General features: G+C 39.8%; 1 protein-coding gene across 1 annotated transcript in view; it reads right to left on the reverse strand.

Moving 5' to 3' along the window:
- Nucleotides 1-4,639: 4,639 nt before the first annotated feature.
- The window catches only part of UBR1 (ubiquitin protein ligase E3 component n-recognin 1), a 150,601-nt gene continuing 136,087 nt past the window's right edge, over nt 4,640-19,153 (reverse strand). The window contains 4 exon segments of the mRNA XM_014459411.2: nt 4,640-7,238; nt 9,155-9,256; nt 10,969-11,111; nt 11,113-11,140. Coding sequence (XP_014314897.1) covers nt 7,097-7,238; nt 9,155-9,256; nt 10,969-11,111; nt 11,113-11,140 — 415 coding nt within the window. The 3' untranslated portion in view covers nt 4,640-7,096.

The following is a 19,153-nucleotide window of genomic DNA, read 5'->3' on the forward strand; positions in this document are numbered from 1 at the left end:
TTGTCTTTTAGTTGTATTTTTGAAGTGGTTGTGGAAGGCAGCAATTTCCGGTGTTTACCTATGCCGCCATCTTGGTTTCATTTTCATAAGACTAGATACCTATGCATTGTATGAGTTTGCCCAGAGCTTCAGGTAGCACCACTGCCTGGGGGCTTATAGAGTACCTATTCTACTAACGTGGAATTCCACACTAGATAGCATGCAGTCAGGGAACTCACTTCCCAGGTAAGGAGGTTCAGGTGTGGGCCCTTGACTATGAGATACACTGGTCATATTGCACATTGCAGTTTTCAGGAGAGGCTGAGCTGATAGAATGTTGGAATGGCCTGTGGTAGGTGCGTTTGAAGTGTCAGCTTAGAGGCAATGCTCTGTGAGGGTGGGGTGCCATCCACCAGGATGCAGTGTATGCACCGAGTCAGAAAACTTTATGTGCTGCTATGTTTCCAATAGAAGAATATCTGGGGTGGAACCAATGAGTAGCTCCAGTCAACATAATTCCCAATGACTCCCTGAAGGACTCTGCTTCCTGTTTCTGCAACTCTGGCTCTTCCGGGTTAGAAGTCATGGTTCCTAAGGGGCTCACTCTTGCCATGAGACACAGCAAGAATCCTACTGACTATAAACTATGGCTGCAGCGTGGGTCTTTTGGACCCCATGTAAGCAGTGACTAGAAAGCAAGAGGAGTCACTATTTTGGCAGAGGTAATTGATACAGATCAGCAGAGGAGGTTAGGGCTACTGTTAAAGACAGGAACACGTGTGAAATTTATATACCCAGTTGTGACTGAATGGATTAGCGCAGCAACTTAAGCCTTTTGTACTCCCCAAAGTGTCTCAGTATCAGCTTACTATAGGACCCAACTAATACAGTGATTGTTGTTTGGGTCTACTATATCCTTATTATTTTTTGTTCACTTTATCTATCTAGGTTTGGGAGATGTTTGCTAGAGTCTCCTTTATTAATGTGTCTATTTATCCTGTGGTTTTGCTTGATGAAAGTCCTCAGTTTGCACGGTTCCTATATGCAAGATTTTCAATTAGTATGCTTTATTAAATTAACAATAGTCCTTCAACAGCACAGTTCACATTTCACTTACAGTGGTATGTTAACTGTAATGGCATAAAGTGCGACCTTTACTGCTACTTCTCCAGTCTACAAATCACTAACAGGTGCGTGTCATGACCAGTGACCAATTATGCCACTTCTTTCAAAGTCCATTGGTGATGGGACATTGCACATGTTATTCAGTTCAGGGACAGAGGTAGCGTCGTATTGTCTCCTTGTCTCCCCGTGATAAACCCATGTGACATTTTACAAGAATGGATCATTAATAGAGGAAATTAGCCAACAAAGATAAAAGTGCAGCAAAGAAACTAAACTGATAATGCTGGAAGTGAAACTTGGGTCAAACATAAATGGTATAGATGTTACAGAAGAAACAGTTAACTGTGGAACTGTCAACACCACTGCTATTTGAGACTCTAGGTACGCAGTCAGAGGAACTTAGTGAAGACTAAATAAATAACTGGTTATGATGAATGGCCCAGAAGAAATGACACTGGCAAAAAAAACCACTTCACTTTAAAGGAACTCTTGGAAGCATTTCACAACGTTGAAAACACAGAGGATAAAATGTTGGAAGCTGACTCAAACTTAGAAGTATGATGATTTGCCAAGGCATAGAAAGATGCCCACTCTGTATCATAAGTTATACAAAGAGAAGCAGGCAAGCACTCTTATTTTTCTTGCTAATTAAAAACAGAGAAATAAAACACTTTAATTTTCAATGTTTCTAATGTTATAAATTACATTGTGCTAATAAATTTTATTTTTTACTATTTTAATTTCCCTATCCTATCTAATAAAAGACAAAAAGGGTAATTAACTGTACCTCTGCTATGCTTCCCATTGGTTAATCAGTGAGATACGCAAATTAACTGCCAACAAAGATGGCGGCCGGCAGCCACGCAGCTGAAGTGAGCAGGAGTCTTGCTTGCTCCAGTGATGGAGGAAGCCAAGGTTCCCCGCCTGCCGCGGCCTGCTCTAAGCTCCGAAAGCAACAAAATTTCAATTATAGAAACCAAACAAACCCCAGATACATGCTTTCAGTTAGCTGCGGCCTCAGAGCTGGGAGCGCCAGTGAAGGCAACAGAGTTTCCATTATAGAAGGTAAATAAATCCCAGAATAAAAAAGAAAAAAAAGATAGGCTGGGAGCTTCAGTCGCAGGCCAGCCTGAAAACGGCCCTTAGCCCCTCACCCAGACTGGCCAGGCATCCCAGTGGGGACCCCCACCCTAAAGGGGGTGTGGCCAGCCTGAAAACAGCCATCAGCCCCTCACCCAGGCTGGCCAGGCACCCAAGCGGGACCCCCCCCCCCCTGATGCGGGACACCCTTCAGGGCAAACCAGCCGGCCCCCACCCGTGCACCAGGCCTCTATCCTATATAATGAAAGGGTAATATGCAAACTGACCCTAACAGCAGAAAGACTGGGAATGACTGGTTACTATGACACACAATGACCACTAGGGGGCAGACGCTCAATGCAGGAGCTGCCCCCTGGTGGTCAGTGGGCTCTCACATGGGGGAGCTCTGCTCAGCCACAAGCCAGGCTGATGGCTGCCAGTACAGCGGTGGTGGTGGGAGCCTCTCCTGCCTCCTCAGCAATGCTAAGGATGTCCGACTACAGCTTAGGTCTGCACCCCGCTGGCAAGTGGACATCCCCCGAGGGCTGCCGGGCTGCCAGAGGGATGTCTGATTGCCAGCTTAGGCCAATCCCCCTGGGAGCAGGCCTAAGCCAGCAGGTGGTCATCCCCTGAGGGGTCCCAGACTGCGAGAGGGCACAGGCCGGGCTGAGGGACCCCCCGCCCCCCTGAGTGCACAAATTTTTGTGCACCGGGCCTCTAGTTTATTTGTAACTGACAATAAGTTTTCAACCAAATTTTTTTAAAGCAGGCTTTTATTTTTTTTAAATTTTTTTTTCATTGATTACAGAAAGGAAGGGAGAGGGAGAGAGAGATAGAAACATCAATGATGAGAGAAAATCAATTGATTCTGCACGCCACACACTGGGGACCGAGCCTGCAACCTGGGTATGTGCCCAGACCAGGAATTGAACCATGACCTCCTGGTTCATAGGTCCACGCTCAGCCACTAAGGCACACTGGCCAGGCTTAGCCAAAATTTTTGAAGGCTATGGAACGATAGTAATATTTTCCATTGGTTATTAAAATTCCTTGCCACATTTGTAGTAATTCACTCCTGTAGAAAGTGAAGGACTGCCTCTGTTTGGTTTCAGTTTTCCACATCTTTGCCAACATGTTATTGTTTCTCTTTTCAATAATCGCCATCCTAGTAGGTAGGTATGAAATGGTATTTGTGGTTTTGATTTGCATTTTTCTAATGACTAATAATGTTGAACATCCTCTTATGTAGTTATTATCAATTTGTATATCTTTTCTGGAGAAAAAGCTATGCAAATCTTTTGCCCATTTTAAAATTGGGTTTAATGTCTTTATTTTCCACCTGGATCTATTTGTTGCTCACCTGATATTTTCCTAAATAGGTGAGTTAACCCATTTAATTTGATAAATTGGTCTAAATTTATAGTTTTACTATGTAGTCCATTTTCTTGGCTTTTCCCTCTTTTGGTATTGTATTGAAGTTCTAGTTGAAACTTTATATTACTAATATCTTTATGTAATGCTCTTAATATTGTCTTTAAAACTTTTGCTTTCCTAATATATGACTGGGAATAGAACTGGTGTCCACTGGTTCATGGGTTGACGCTCAACCACTGAGCCACACTGCTGGGCTGTATAGTGCTGCTTTAGATAGTTGTCTCCCCACAGGGTGTGCTACCCAAAGGGATGTATAGATTTACTTTTAAGATATTTAAATATAAATATTCTATTTTTCAACTGATTTTTTAAAATCTCAATTTTAAGAGAATGTACTTAATGCATTAATGCAGTATTGCATGAATACAGAAATACATAATGCATGTTTAAAACTTATTTACTGATAAAGTGTATGGTTTCAAAGTTTGGAGACCATTATACTAAATACCTATTTTTTAAAAATATTTTTATTGATTTCAGAGGAAGGTAAAGGGAAATAGAAACATCAATGATGAGAGTCATTGATTGGCTGCCCCCTGCACACCCCCTACTGGGGATCGAGCTTGCAACCTGGCATGTGTCCTTGATTGGAATCAAACCCGGGATCCTTCAGTCTGCAGGTCAACGCTCTATCCACTGAGCCAAACTGGCTATATCTATGTCTTTTAAAGAATTTGTTTGGGCCCTGGCTGGGTGGTTCAGTTGGTTGTAGCATCGTCCCGTGCACCAAAAGGTTGCAGGTTCAATTCTCAGTCAGGGCACATATCTAGGTTGCAGGCCTGAGCCCTGGTTGGGGTGCATATGGGAGGCAACTGATAGATGTTTCTCTCTCACACTGGTGTTTCTTTCTCTAACTTTCTCTCTAAAATCAATAAAAAACATATCCTCAGGTGAAGATTAAAAATAAATTTTGTCTGGGCTGACAAGGATAACTTTTAACTAGAGCTCATTTCTAGGTACAGATTTTTATACTTCAGATCCTATCCCCAAACATAAGAAGTCCCTTTTTTCCTTTTAAATATACACATATAAGATATTTTATTTCAAAAAGCACAAGAACATTTTACAAGTTTTAAATTTACATTTTGCAATAAAAGATATCAATATAAGCATTATTTGTATAACTTCATGGATGGAATTTGAAACAGTGGTATAAACATGATGCAGTCACTAAATATAGATCATCATCACAGTGAACCAAATGCATAGTTGTTATGAAATGACAAATGACCACTAAAGGATGAACTCACAGCCCATACACCAACATAATAAATTAATTATACAGATACATGTTTTCTTTTACTGTATCATAAAAATTCCTGCTGACCCCTCACACCAAACATTAAAAAAACACAGGTTTGGAGTTATCTTGTTGAACTAGTTCCTCCACATTCTACAATAATAAAAATAAAGAGACTTTTTGCTCATTTTTAAAGTAAATTTCATAAGCATGATTAAATTGTTTGCAATGATGAAGGCAAACCACTAAGGTATTTGAATATAATTAGAGATCCCTTGGGCTGGGGGCAGCACTGATGTATGTTCATCTACAGTGCAGAGATGTGAATCTATCTCAATAAGTGGAACTCAATAGGAAATAGGTTCTTTGGCAATACAGGTCTGACTGGCTAATGTGGGATAGTCCTTCTGGCCGCTTGAGAGCTTAACCCCAGAATTTGCGAAGTGAATATAAAAAGACTGGAAATTTAAAGTCAGTTTATCTTTGCTAAACTGGAGCCAGTCAATTAGGGCAGAAGTCAGCATCTTCTGTTGACTATCCTGGCTCAGACTTCCCAGTCAGCCAATCCATCCAACAAAGTCACATAAGAAATAAAGGGAAATGTTCTAATCACTTAATCACACTGGCAAATTTGACAAACTGAATACTGAATTTTCTGATCCTCACCTATCAATTATTATAAATTGTTCAGAGAAGTTTAATCAATTTCCTGATACCTTCTCAATAATTATTCAAGTAGATTGTGATTCTGATGCCTGTTCAAGCTAATTACTTACTGCAAAATCCACCTTTACTTTACAGAGAAATAACAAAACAAAATCTGACCCCAAATGTGCATCATCAATCACTTCACAAATTTTTATTTGCTTGCCTGTGCTGAGCACAAAGAAAGTAGGAAAACATTTACACACATATATGACACTAGTCACTAAAGGAAAAATAAGACGATCTTTGAATGCATCTTTCAAACTCCTAACATTATTCCACATACAACAGAAGCTAAAATGGAAGATTTCAACTTATCTTCTGTCTGCTGTTTACAGCACAAGTTCTTGATAAAAGTTAAAGTTTGCACAGATTTTGGAGAGCTTGATTATTTATAAACAAGATGGCTCAACCACAGCATGTTATAACAGGACACAGACTATTGATCACATGGCTTTTTTGGTTGTTTGTACTAGTCATAAAAATCAGTTTATGAAAAGGTTACACACAGATAACAAATGAAGGATTAGTCTTTTATAAAGACATAGGAGGTTGCAGAATTGGCTTCAATTTGATTGTCCTAACTTACAGCTGTCATGCTCTGTTCACTGAGGGAATTTTCCTTTCTTCATTCTATAGATAGTTTACATCAGAACTGCATCAGATTTCTAAGAGTCAAATAGGATGGTACCACATCACAAGATAAGTGAACTGATTTTAGAAACTTGCCTTTGGAAAATGGAAAGTATAATTTCAAAACTCAACAAAGTTATTTGCGGTCAGAGGTGAGGATTATAGATAGACTGTCCCATCAGGGATGATTAAATGCACTATCCTAATACTGGCAGAAATTTGCCTTAGAAGTAGCAACTCAGTCCATATAGAGATTTCATTTAATTTCTAACTGAAACAGTAAGTAGCACATTAGGGTATTTCCTTAAAAGAGAAATGACTAAAAATTTACTTTTTTTGGAAAACTTTCTCAATTACAGAATTCTCCAATTGAAGCATACTGAATGGTTTCTGCAATTCTTCTTTAGCTGCAAGAAGAAAATCACAGATTATTAGAATCTTGTCAGTGATCCAATGTTAGCCTAACTAAATCGGGGGTGAGGGTGGGGACCACCAATAACAAAATTGCAGAGTTAACTAACATACAATAATGTCCAAAACTGCTTGATGTGAATTCATTGATCAGGGAGATGAAATGAAATGGGACAGATTAGAAAGGGAAGTTAAGTTTTCTGGATATATTAGCAGAATCAGACACTTGGGGTGAAGAAGCATTTCTTTAGTGTTCTAGAACACAGAACAGATTAGTATATGCTCTTCTTTTCCTTCAAGCATATGTTCACTAATTGAAAGCAATACTCCATTAAGGAATATTTTATTGATTTATATGAATCTGGACACAGCTGGACAAGGAGCAAAAGACCCTCCAACACTTCTACAGCCCTCCAAAAGGTCTCCATGATTTTGAATCAGTCTTCATTATAGTCTTCATTTGTGATTGTCCCGAGGCAGAGCTGGAGCTCATAATGACTGCCAGTTGAATCCAAATAACATCTGATTCGTTTCCTGGCTCCTAGCAATCTCTTCTATTATGCAGTGTTGTTGCCACACCAAATGGAGTTTCCGATACCTCTCATGACACAAATGAAGGGGGTTGCCTCTCCTTCAGAGAAAAACAACAACAACATGTAAGTTTGATCAAATAATTGTCACTTCGTTGCCTAAATTAGCCTGAACTCTTGAGTTGTTCTTTGAGCTGGGAGGAATCACCAGGACAGGGTTTTAAAAGGGATATTTTTCCCTTCACCATTGATCACTAAGAACCTAATAGGTTATTTAGCTATTGAAGCAGAAATTTACTCCTTGATTATTCAGAAAATAGGTATACCATGAGCATTATGGGACCTCATGTAAATGGCCAACAAGGTTTATAATTTGAAGCAGCTCTTTTTTAGGTGGTTAGTCTGAGTGGAGCGCTAATGGCTTTTTAGGTTCATCAGCTTTGATTTCTGATCTTTGCATAGTAAAGGTTAGATTTGAGATGTAACACTAATCCCTCAAATTATATTCTGCTCCTCAGAAATATTTGGTTATAGCTGTCCTTGTGACACAATAAATTTGCTGGTGATTAGCACATATTTAAATCAATTTACTCCACAACAATTCTAAGGCTGCACAGTTTGTAACACTATATAACAACTAATCCAAAATGACTTAAGTTTGGCTGTTGCCAATAATGGAGAACTGTGAGATTCTCATTCCTGAGGCACTCGAGTATCTCAGCTAGTTGGGTACTTCTAAACTGCCAAATTAATTTTAAAATTCTGCTTCTTTGCACCTTTTTGGAACAAATCAGATCTCTTATCCTCAGTCAATAACAACTTTCACAACTCAGATTTTTTAAAAATCTTCACTCGAGAGTATTTTTTTTTAAATTCTTTATTGATTAAGGTATTACGTATGTGTCCTCATTTCCCCAGTAGCCCCCCTCCCCCATGCCCTCACCCCCCTATTGTCTGTGTCCATTGGTTAGAGGTAAGGGGGAGAGATCGAGGGTATTTTTCCATTGATTTTTAGGGAGAGTGAAAGAGAGGGAGAGAGAAACATTGATGTGAGAGAAACACATCGATTGATTGCCTCCTGCAAAAGCCCCGACCAGGGCCCGGTTTGGGGAGGAGCCTGCAACCAAGTACGTGCCCTTGACTGAATTGAACCTGGGACCCTTTGGTCGGCAGGCCGATGTTCTATCTACTGAGCCAAACTGGCTCGGGCTTTTCTCAGATTTTTTAAATCCCAAAGAGTATCTCTACAGGTCAAATGCTGTCACAATAAAAACAAATCTTTATATGATAAAAGAGGTTCCAAACCCCTGTTAATTCCAAGTAATATATATATTTTTAAAATATATTTTTATTGATTTTTTTACAGAGAGGAAGGGAGAGGTATAAAGAGTTAGAAACATCAATGAGCGAGAAACATTGATCAACTGCCTCCTGCACACCCCCTACTGGGGATGTGCCTGCAACCAAGGTACATGCCCTTGACCGGAATCGAACCTGGGACCCTTCGGTCCGCAGGCCGATGCTCTGTCCACTGAGACAAACCAGTTAGGGCCCAAGTAATATTTAAAAAAAACCCCACAATTTCAATTAAACAAAAAGACAATTTACTGTATGGAGATCTAATCTTTATCTGTGTGTACTTTTGTAACTATTGTGCCTTATTTCCTCTTTCTCATACATCATGAACAGTCTCCAGTACCTAATACCAGGAACAATATAGAAAAATTTAGATTCTAAGTATTTTGCTTTGCTAAAGCAAAGAAGGCTGATGTAGCTGACTAATAAAGAGTTTCAAGTATTGCAATGGAAACAATGAATATCCATTTTAGTCTGAAGTCCCTCACTGAACATTCCAGATTTCTTTCTTTTATATATTAGTGTCAATTAAATCTAATTAATGATGAAGAATGGTTGATTAAAACAAACAGAGCATGCAAACCAGGACAGTTGGTATCTTAAAAATGTTGGAGAAGTATTACTCTTAATGTGACTAAAATTAAATAAAAAAAACTCTTACTTCAGGCCAGGATCTGTTTCACCATATTCATCCAAGTAAGGAGCCGGATAGGCACAGCCTCTGGCTTTACCTTCAACCAAGACCACTCTGCATTCTCTGATTCTGAAGGACAACCAACCAACAGGAAATAATATTAAGTGCATGTGTGCAAATGATAGGCACTGTATCAAAGTTAATCTAAAGAAAAGACAGCCAATATCTGTTAGGAATTCAGTATAAAGAAAATTATACATAAACAGATAAACTGTGTTTTGTCTAAATAAAGAGAATAAACATTACTATATTTGTTAAAGCTATGAGAAAGGATCACTGGATTTAGAGACATGGAATCAGTAATACTGACTATGTATACTGAAGAGAGGAAGGAGACTATCCTACTCGAGGCATAGGTAACCTAGGAAATGGTGACTGGAATAGTTTCTGTTATGTTTCCTGACCTATGAACTGGAGGGGGACAAAGCTAAACAGAAGAACAGCACCACATCTCCCAGTCTGATAACCTCGGGCCAGAAAGGTCAGCTAGGTGAGTGTCAAGCCTTTCCTGGTTTGAACCAACCTCCAACAAGTGCCACTTTGAAGTATTTGGGACTCTTACAGCAGAGAAATGGAGACACAAAAAATAAGGCTTGTGTACACAGGTGCTAAGTACTATAGAGAGAAATTATAAAATAAACTAGGTAGTGGTTTTGCTCGCTGCAGGTTCCCTGGAAGAAGAAAATAGGTGTTGGGGTTTGGCTTCCATACAGTCATCCCCTCATCTAACTGATGCCTACAGTGATTACATATGCCATAGGTAGGGAGATATTAGTGCTTATATAAACAAACACTATATTACACGGGGGAAATGGAAAGAAAAAGGACAAGCATCCTTCTCAATTTTATCTCACAAGAGCAACTTGTGCTCTCCTTTCATAAATGAGTGACTATTATTGTTCTACTCTCAGTTTTTTGCCGAGACAACCAGGGAAAACACGGCTGGTTGATAGAGGAAATGGAGAAAATGAAAATATTCAAAGGACAACCTAAAGTAACAATTTACATATACTTTAAAAATATCAGTTTTAGGATTTTAAGCTCTTTCACTATATCTTAGTATTACACAATTCCAGAGTAATCAATACAAAGTCTGTTATATTTAAGATTTTCCACAAATAATTAAAATCTGAACATTCTACTGAAAAAAAAATTTATCTTTATTGTTGAAAGTATTACAGATGTCCCCCCCTTTTCCCCACTGACCCCTCCCTCCCGACTCCCCCCCCCCCCCCATAGGACAGAATCCTACTTAAATTTTTTATTTTCTACTACTTATTTTGTAACTAGAAGCCCAGTGCACGACATTTGTGCACGGGGGGAGGGGGGGGGGCTGAGAGAGTCCCTCAGCCCGGCCTGCGCCCTCTCGCAGTCCAGGACCCCTCCGCGGACATCCTGAGGGGTTTTTAGCACTGCCGCAGAGGTGGGAGAGGCTCCTGCCACCGTCGCTGCACTTGCCAGCCGTGAGCCTGGCTTCTGGCTGAGTGGTGCTTCCCCTGTGGGAGTGCACTGATCATCAGGGGGCAGCTCCTGCGTTAAGCGCCTGCCCCCTGGTGGTCAGTGTGCGTCACAGCGACTGGTTATTCCACCAGTCAGTTGATTTGCATATTAGGGTTTTATTATATAGGATAGCTTCTTGAATGCAATCTCAGGTGAATAACTGGTCTCTACTCTAACTTGTGATATAATTTCCTATCAACACACTGTTGTCATAATGGCCTCCAGATTGAATCCAAATTCCCTAAATTCATTATGAAGCTTTCAGAACACACACTACTCACTTCAGGAAAATGCAGACTCCAGCTCCACAGTGAAGTGCATGAAAAATGCAAGCTCCAACCTCTTCCCCATTTACCGTTTCTTGGCAGCAAATGTTCTGAGAACACAGTATGGTCCCACAGAAAAGACAAAGGACAGGGTTCTTTTCTCTCATCATCTGCAGACCGTGGGCACCTCAAAAGGGAAGAAAACATTCAGTATGGTGGAGAAACCAAAAAAAGCATGATGTATCTAGTTAGCATGAAACATGTTCCCATCACTGGCTGCTTTGCAGCAAAGATAGCTCTTAAAAGACAAGGGAACATTTAATTGTATGATTCCTCTTTAATATTTTCCCCTAAGAAGACTTAACAAAAAAAATCTTCTGATTAATCCATAGTAAGAAAATTTATTATTAAATATAGTATCCTGATAATTCTTATAAAGTTTGACAATTAAATATGCCTTGAGATTGAGATTTATTATAGAATCCAGTCTTCCTCTGACATGGCCAATTTATAGTCAACTGCTTCCTCTTGATTCATGTTTAGTCAAGCTTGTGTCCTATGTTGGAGGAATATGACAATATTTTTAAATCATAATTTGCAGTAAGGGTTCAAACACATTTCTCCCCATTTCTTTGAGGTATTGAGATCTTTAGGATTGAAATGAGAGACTACAGTCTTTGAGTTGATGGCCCCTTCCACCTGGAAACACAGAAAGTCTTAGGAATAAAAAAGTGATAGAGTTGACTTACTTGAACCAAATAGTACTTTGAGATCCGATCATTTTATATAGTGGCATGGTACAGCCTTGCTATAATGCCCCCAAAGGGAGCATCACTTTTGAATTAAAGTGATAATGGTTTTCTTTTAAAAAGGAGTTTTCCATGCTCCTATCTCTGCTGTATACTGAACATAATGGAAACATCAAGAATTCCTTAATTTGGGCAGTAAAAAGTAAATGAAACCACAGGAGAGATCCAGCAAGGCTCTATTGTCTAATAGGAGCAAAGGGACTCTGCGCATAGGTCTTCCATTCCTGTCTTCTGTAGATGACAGAGCTGTTTCCACTTCCAGGGGGTTGCTCCAGAACGTAATCATAGCCCTTTTTTGATAAAGCCAACATCTTCTTTCACTTTTAGCACAGGATGGCTGAATCTGAGTCACTAGCTATTTTATAGAGAAAAATAGCTAAAGTATAATAACTGAGCGGCCACATTACATTAAAGATGGCTCAGTCTTAATGTAAACTAGTGGTGACAATAAAACTGGAAGAAATCATAAGATTTATTTTCATTTTTACTTGAAACCAATAAGTAGGAATATCATCCAGGAGGATCTTCATTGTGATTAATGACTAACACTCTTTTCAGATCCTCCTAAGAGCCAACAGCATGATAGATACCTTTTAGTGCCTGGGATAAAATACCTATTCACTGGGCTTTGGGATAGCAATCCAGCCCTAAGATTAGGAAAGTCATTGAACTTAAACTGGATGTAATCTTTGAAATCATCTAGCTAATTTTTTGAGGGCTGAGAGATAAAGTGAATCAACCACTTCTTTAGTTGGCTGACCTTAATTTTCACGAGACAAGCATCAAGGAGCCAACACCAAGAGCAATTCGATCTGGGAGCAGAGCCTGGACTGTAAACTGCCTGAGCCCTGGCTGGGCCCTTTAAACCTCCTGGCTTCATGGCTCAAAGCATTCCTTAGTCATTTTTGTAGGCCAGATTCTTAAAGTGGGCCAAAGAAAGGCTCTTTAAGCTCTCAAAATGTTCCTAAACAGCCATCCCTTACTTTGTTCCTTCAAATGATAGCAAGTTATTTAACGCATGATTAAGGACTACTAATCGTCACCTTGTACAGTAACTGGTATCCTTAAAACAAAATTAGAGTTAGTCGTGTTTAGTGGGAGTTGTAATTAATTTAAATTTACTAAGAAGTTTGGCTGCAGGACAATGCTTGGTAACATTACAAAACTCCTAAACGAATTTTGGAATTCTGCAATTTGGGAAGAAGATGCTTTATTACTAGTATATCATCCACAAAGTGTTGAATGGGCTTTGATATTCAGGCTGCCGAGATTCTTGCCTTTTAATTACAAGTCACTGTTAGTTTCATGTCATCATTATCAATCTGGTTTGCTATGGGTGGTAGTGTGATGCCAATTGAATGCCAAGGATACATAACTGCATCAATAGGAATTTTGGCTTATTATTTTCAAGACATGATGTGCTGTGATTAAAATATGAAATATTCACATACCAATGGCTAAAGCAGATATGAATATAATTTCTCCACTCAGTGACACTAGTGGTGTTCTACTTATGAATTTATGCTACTCAAGTAGTTTACATCATATTATAGCAAGGTAAGTGTAAAACAAAAATTACTGTTAACTTTAGAGGATATTATTTTATCATAGAGAATCATGGGTTTAAGCTCATATTGTTCTCTTACAAAAGTAACTAACAGGTAATTCACCCATGGTATTAGTAATGAGTAGAATATAATTTGTTTATGTTGCTTCTCACCAGTCCTAATCATCCAGTGCTTTTTAAAATTTTATTTGAAAGTGATAAGTGAAAAGGAAGAGGAAGATAAAGAAAATTTTGAGAAACACTGCTTTGAGTAGTGTTTAATCTGACTGAGTTAGAGGGGCATGGTACCAAAAAAGGCTAAGGGGGTAGACTCCCTCTTTCCCTTATCCAGGCTTGAACTTGAGTTACAATGCTATTATCTGTTTTACTGTTATAATGGGATTCAATAAAGATTTTGTTTGGGGGAGAAAAGGGTTCTTCAGTGTTTTTTTCAGTGAATCAATGTGGTCACCACACTGTAATGCATGTAAAACTGTTTAAAGATAGATGAATAAACAATGATTCTTACAATGGGGGAGGGGGGAGGGAGGGAGAGAGCGGGATAGAGGGAGGGAGGGAGAGAGAGGGAGAGAGAGGGAGAGGGAGAGAGAGGGAGAGAGAGGGAGAGGGAGAGAGAGAGGGAGAGGGAGAGGGAGAGGGAGAGAGGGAGGGGGAGAGAGGGAGGGGGGGGAGAGAGAGAGAGAGAGAGAGAGAGAGAGAGAGAGAGAGAGTTTTCTTGTAGCTTTAAAAAAAATTGAGGAGGGATGTCATAGAAGATGGGGGAATAGGGCGCTCCAGGTATCAGTTCCTCTACTGAAACAACTATTGATCTGGCAAGAATTGACTGAAGCAACTATTCTGGAACTCTGGAGTGTAGATGAACACTCGCAGTGTCCAGAGGAGTACTTGACAAAGAAAGAAACTAGCAAATTTCAGCAAATTGTAGCATTTTGTGTAGTGACTAGCATCCCCAGACCTATAGCAGGTAGCTATGGGGGTGGCTGCCTGCAATTCTGGTGGGGATACTGGATGGGCAATAGGAAACTAATCCTCAAAAATCAGGGTTGTATGTTCTGCATGGCAATTCATTGCCCGGCTGGACACAGAAATTGATCGTTGTTTCAACCACCATAGGCTGAAGTAACTTCTTTGGCAATGATGGTGAAGGGAATTAGACAGAATATTCTTTTTTTCTTCTCTTTTCTGTTCTTAGTGGATACAGGAATTTAAGGAAATCTTTGTCAATTCACTGGCTTACCATAGAAATAATGATACAAAGCCTTCAGTAAACACACAAGGAATAAAGTCTTTGCAAATAGTGTAGAAAAGTCACTACTAGTGACAATGGCAGCCTTTATCAAGTGACAAGGGCAATTCCTGGGGCAGTGGGGTGGGGCAGAGAATCTGATTTCCAGAATTACTAGATCATAATATTCAAAATGTCCACTTTTCAACAAAAGTTACAAAGCTTAGAAAGAAACAAAAACCGATGGCCCATTCACAGGAAAAAAAGAAACTCATAGAAATCATTCCTGAGGAAGCCCAGACATGAGACTTAAAAAACAAAGAATTTAAATTAGCTCTCTTAAATGTGTTAAAAGAGCTGAAGAAAACCAATGACAAAGAACTAAAGGAAATTAGGAAAATATATGAAAAAGTAGAAAATATCAGTAAAAAGAAATTATAAAAAGAAAACAAATAGAAAAGTACAACAGCTGAACCCTGGCCAGGTAGCTCAGGTGGTTACAGCGTCATTTGATACACAAAGTTGTGGGTTCTATTGTGGTCAGGGCATGTACAAGAAGCAACCAACAAATGCATAAGTAAGTCGAACAACAAATAAATGTTTCTCTCAAATAAAAAAAAAGTACAACAGCTGAAATAAAATATTTACTAGAGGGGTTCAACAGCATATTTGAGCAGGCAGAAGAATCAGTAAATTTTTCTTTTTTTTAATCCTCACATGAGGATATTTTTCCACTGATTTTTAGAAAGAGTGGAAGAGAGAGAGTGGAAGAGAGAGGGAAAGACAGAGAAATATCGATTGGTTGCACTCTGCACAAGTCCCGACCAGGGCCCTGTCGGGGAGAAGCTTGCAACCAAGGTATGTGCCCTTGTCCGGAATCGAACCCAGGACCCTTCAGTCCGCAGGCTGACACTCTATCCACTGAGCCAAACCGGCTAGGGCAGAATCAGTAAGTTTTAAAGCAAGGCAATTGAAATTACTGAGTCAGAGGAGCAGAAAGAAATAAAAATTAAAGAAGTGAAGAAAAAAAAAGGAACAGAGCCCTAAGGGATTTATGAGACACCATCAATCATACCTACATACATATACATTATGGGAGTCCTAGAGACACACACACACACACACACACACACACACACACAAAATATTAAAACTAAGCTGGTATCAATTCAAACTAAATTTAGGACATTAATTGTAATCCCTATGAATACCCAGCAAAGTTGCAGGGTGTAAGATCAACACATAATAATTAGTTGTGTTTTAATATACCAGCAATGAACAATACAAACAGAAAATTAAGAAAATAATTTCATTTATAATAGCATCCAAAAGAATAAAATACCTAGAAATAAATTTAACCAAAAAGGAAAAGACTTGCACAGTGAAAACTACAAACATAGCAAAAAGAAATTAAAGGAGACCTAAATACAGGAAGGCATCCATGTTCATGATATGGAGACTACAGAAATGGAAAAGCCAACCTTCAAGTTCATATGTTACTGCAAGGGATCCCAAATAATTAAAATGAAAAGGAAAAAGCTGGAAGGCTCAAATATTACAATTTCAAAACTTACTACAAAGCTACAGTAATTAAAATGTGTGGTACTGGCATAAGAATAAGACATACAGACCACTGGAACAGAAGTGAGAGTCCAGAAATAAACCCAAACATTTATGATCAATTGATTTTCAATGTGGCTGCCAAAACTATTCAATGGCGGAAAATAGTATCTTGAAAAACAGTGGTGGTGCCAACTGGACCCAGTTGAAAAGAAGAATGAAGCCCTAACCAGTTTGGCTCAGTGGATAGAAAGTCGGCCTGTGCACTGAAGGGTCCCGGGTTCAATTCCAGTCAAGGGCACATGCCCAGGTTGTGGGCTCGATCCCCAGTGGGGGATGTGCAGGAGGCAGCCCATCAATGATTCTCTCATCACTGATGTTTCCATCTCTCTCTCCCTCTCCCTTACCCTCTGAAATAAATAAAAATATATAAAAAAAGAAAGAAAAGAAGAATGAAGTTGGACCTCCTACCTTATTTCAAAAATTAACTCAGAATGGATACACATCCTACCCTAGCTGGATTTCTCAGTGGTTAGAACACCAGCCGTAGCGCAAAGGATCTCGAGTTTGATTCACAGTCAATGGCACAGTATCTTGGCTGTAGGTTCCCCAGCCCTGGTGGGGGTGCAAGCAGGAGGCAACCAATCGATGCATCTCTCTCACATCGATGTCTCCCCCCGCCCTACTCTCTCTAGAAATCAATGGAAAAATACCCTTGGATGAGGACTAAAAACAAACAAACAAAAAAAACACCCTAAATCTAAGAGCTAAAATGATAAACCTATTAGAAAAAAACATGGGAATAAATCTTTATGACCTCAGATTTGGCAATGGATTCTTAACACTGACATGAAAAGCCCAAGCAAAAAAGGAAAAAAAGAGAGAAAATGGACTTTTATGAATCAAAGGACATTATGAAAACACAACCTATAGAATGGGATAAGTTATTTGCAAATTAAGAATATGATTAGTGTTTAATGTCCAGAATATATAAAGAACTGTTAACAACTCAACAACAAAACAGTCCGATTATAAAATTGGGAAAGGACTTAAACATATACAAATGTCCAAGAGGCACATGAAAAGATGTCTGACATCACTGTCATTAAGGAAATGTATATCAAACCACAATGAGCTACTATTTTACACCCACTAGAATGGCTTTAATTTAACAAAACAGAAAGTAGTGTTGGCGAGGATATGGAGAAATAGGAGCCATCATACATTGCTAGTGGGAATGTAAAATGATACAGTGGAAAACAGTTTAGTGGTTCCTCAAAAAGTTAAACATAGAATTGTCATAATAACCCAGCAATTCCACACCTAAGTAAAATTACTGGAGAAAAATTAAAATACATGTACACACAGAAACTTATAAATGAATGTTTATAGCAGCATAATTCATAGTAATCAAAAGGGGGACACGATTTTAAATGCCCATTAGTGGATGAATGGATAAAAAAAATCTGAAATATACAATGAAATATTATTTCTCTAAAAAAACAAAAAAGTACTGATATATGCTACAACTTGGATGAAACTTGAATACACTATGCTAAGTGAGAGAGGTAAGACACAAAAGGTCATACAGAGTATGATTCCTTTTATATAATACTAGAGGCCCGGTGCACGAAATTTGTGCACTGGGGGGGGGGGGGTGTCCTTCAGCCCAGCCTGTACCCTCTCCAATCTTGGACCCTTCAAGGGATGTCTGACTGCCCCCCCCGTGGGATCAGGCCTAAACGGGCAGTCGGACATCCCTCTCACAATCTAGGACCGCTGGCTCCCAACTGCTCGCCTGCCTGCCTGCCTGATTGCCTCCTAACCACTCCCCTGGCTGATTGATCGACACCTAACTGCCCTCCCCTGCCGGCCTGGTCGCCCCCAACTGCTCTCCCTTGCTGTCCTGATCGCCCAAAACGGCCCTACCCTGCAGGCCATCTTGTGGTGGCCATCTCTGACCACATGGGGGTGGCCATCTTGTGTGTTGGAGTGATGGTCAATTTGCATACTGGTCACGACTAATTAGCATATCTGGTCATGACTGTGAGGGCTTCGTGACCAATTTGCATAATACCCTTTATTAGACATGACTAATTAGCATATCCAGTCATGACTGTGAGGGCTTCATGACCGATTTGCATATTATCCTTTTATTAGTATTATTAGTATAGACTAGAGGCCCAGTGCACAAAATTTGTGCACAGGGAGAGTCCTTAGTGGCTGCTGGCTGCAGGCCGGGGCCTCCCTTCATTCTGTGCTGCCTCTGGTGGTCAGCGCACATCACTGCAAGCGATTGAACTCCCGAGGGGACACTTTGCATATTAGGCTTTTATATATATTGACTAGAGGCCCAGTGCATAAAATTCATGCACTGGTAGGATTCCCTAATGGCTGCCGGCCGAGGCCTCCCTCCCTGCCCCCGGACCTCCCTCCCTTCCCCTGGCCATCTGCCAGCCCCAGGGCCTACCTCCCTTCCTCCAGCCGGCCTGTGAGGGGACAATTTGCATACTACACTTTTATTATATAGGATATCCAGAATAGGCAAATCCACAAAGATAGAAAGCAGATTATTGGTTACCAGGGGATTAGAGAAGACGGGGATGGAGAGTAATTATTTAGTGGATACAAGGTGTTTCTCTGGGGTGATGAAAAAGCTTTGAAACTAGAGAGAGGTGGTGGTTACACAATATTGTAAATATACTAAATGCCACAGAATTATACACTTTATCATGATTAATTGCATGTTATGTGGTTTTCACTTAGAGGAACCAGTTAGTGACCCTGAAATGGCAGGAAACAAGAGTATCCCCAAGAAAAGAGAAAATTTTCTTCAAAGGAGGAGCCACTCAGCAGTGGACCTGAAGAAGTGGCTGGTAGCAAGAGTAGCAACTCCACAAAAAAGAAAAAGCACCAATAGCTATGCCAGGAAGATTAGAATAGATAGTACCCTGGTGGGTTATAATCACCCACAGTGCCCCATCCTGATCTCCCAATAAAAACAAATTCCTAAGAGTTGAACTGTAAGCTTAAACAAAT

Source organism: Myotis lucifugus, unplaced genomic scaffold (genome assembly GCF_000147115.1).
Source record: "Myotis lucifugus unplaced genomic scaffold, Myoluc2.0 scaffold_109, whole genome shotgun sequence".
Taxonomy (NCBI): Eukaryota; Metazoa; Chordata; class Mammalia; order Chiroptera; family Vespertilionidae; genus Myotis; species Myotis lucifugus.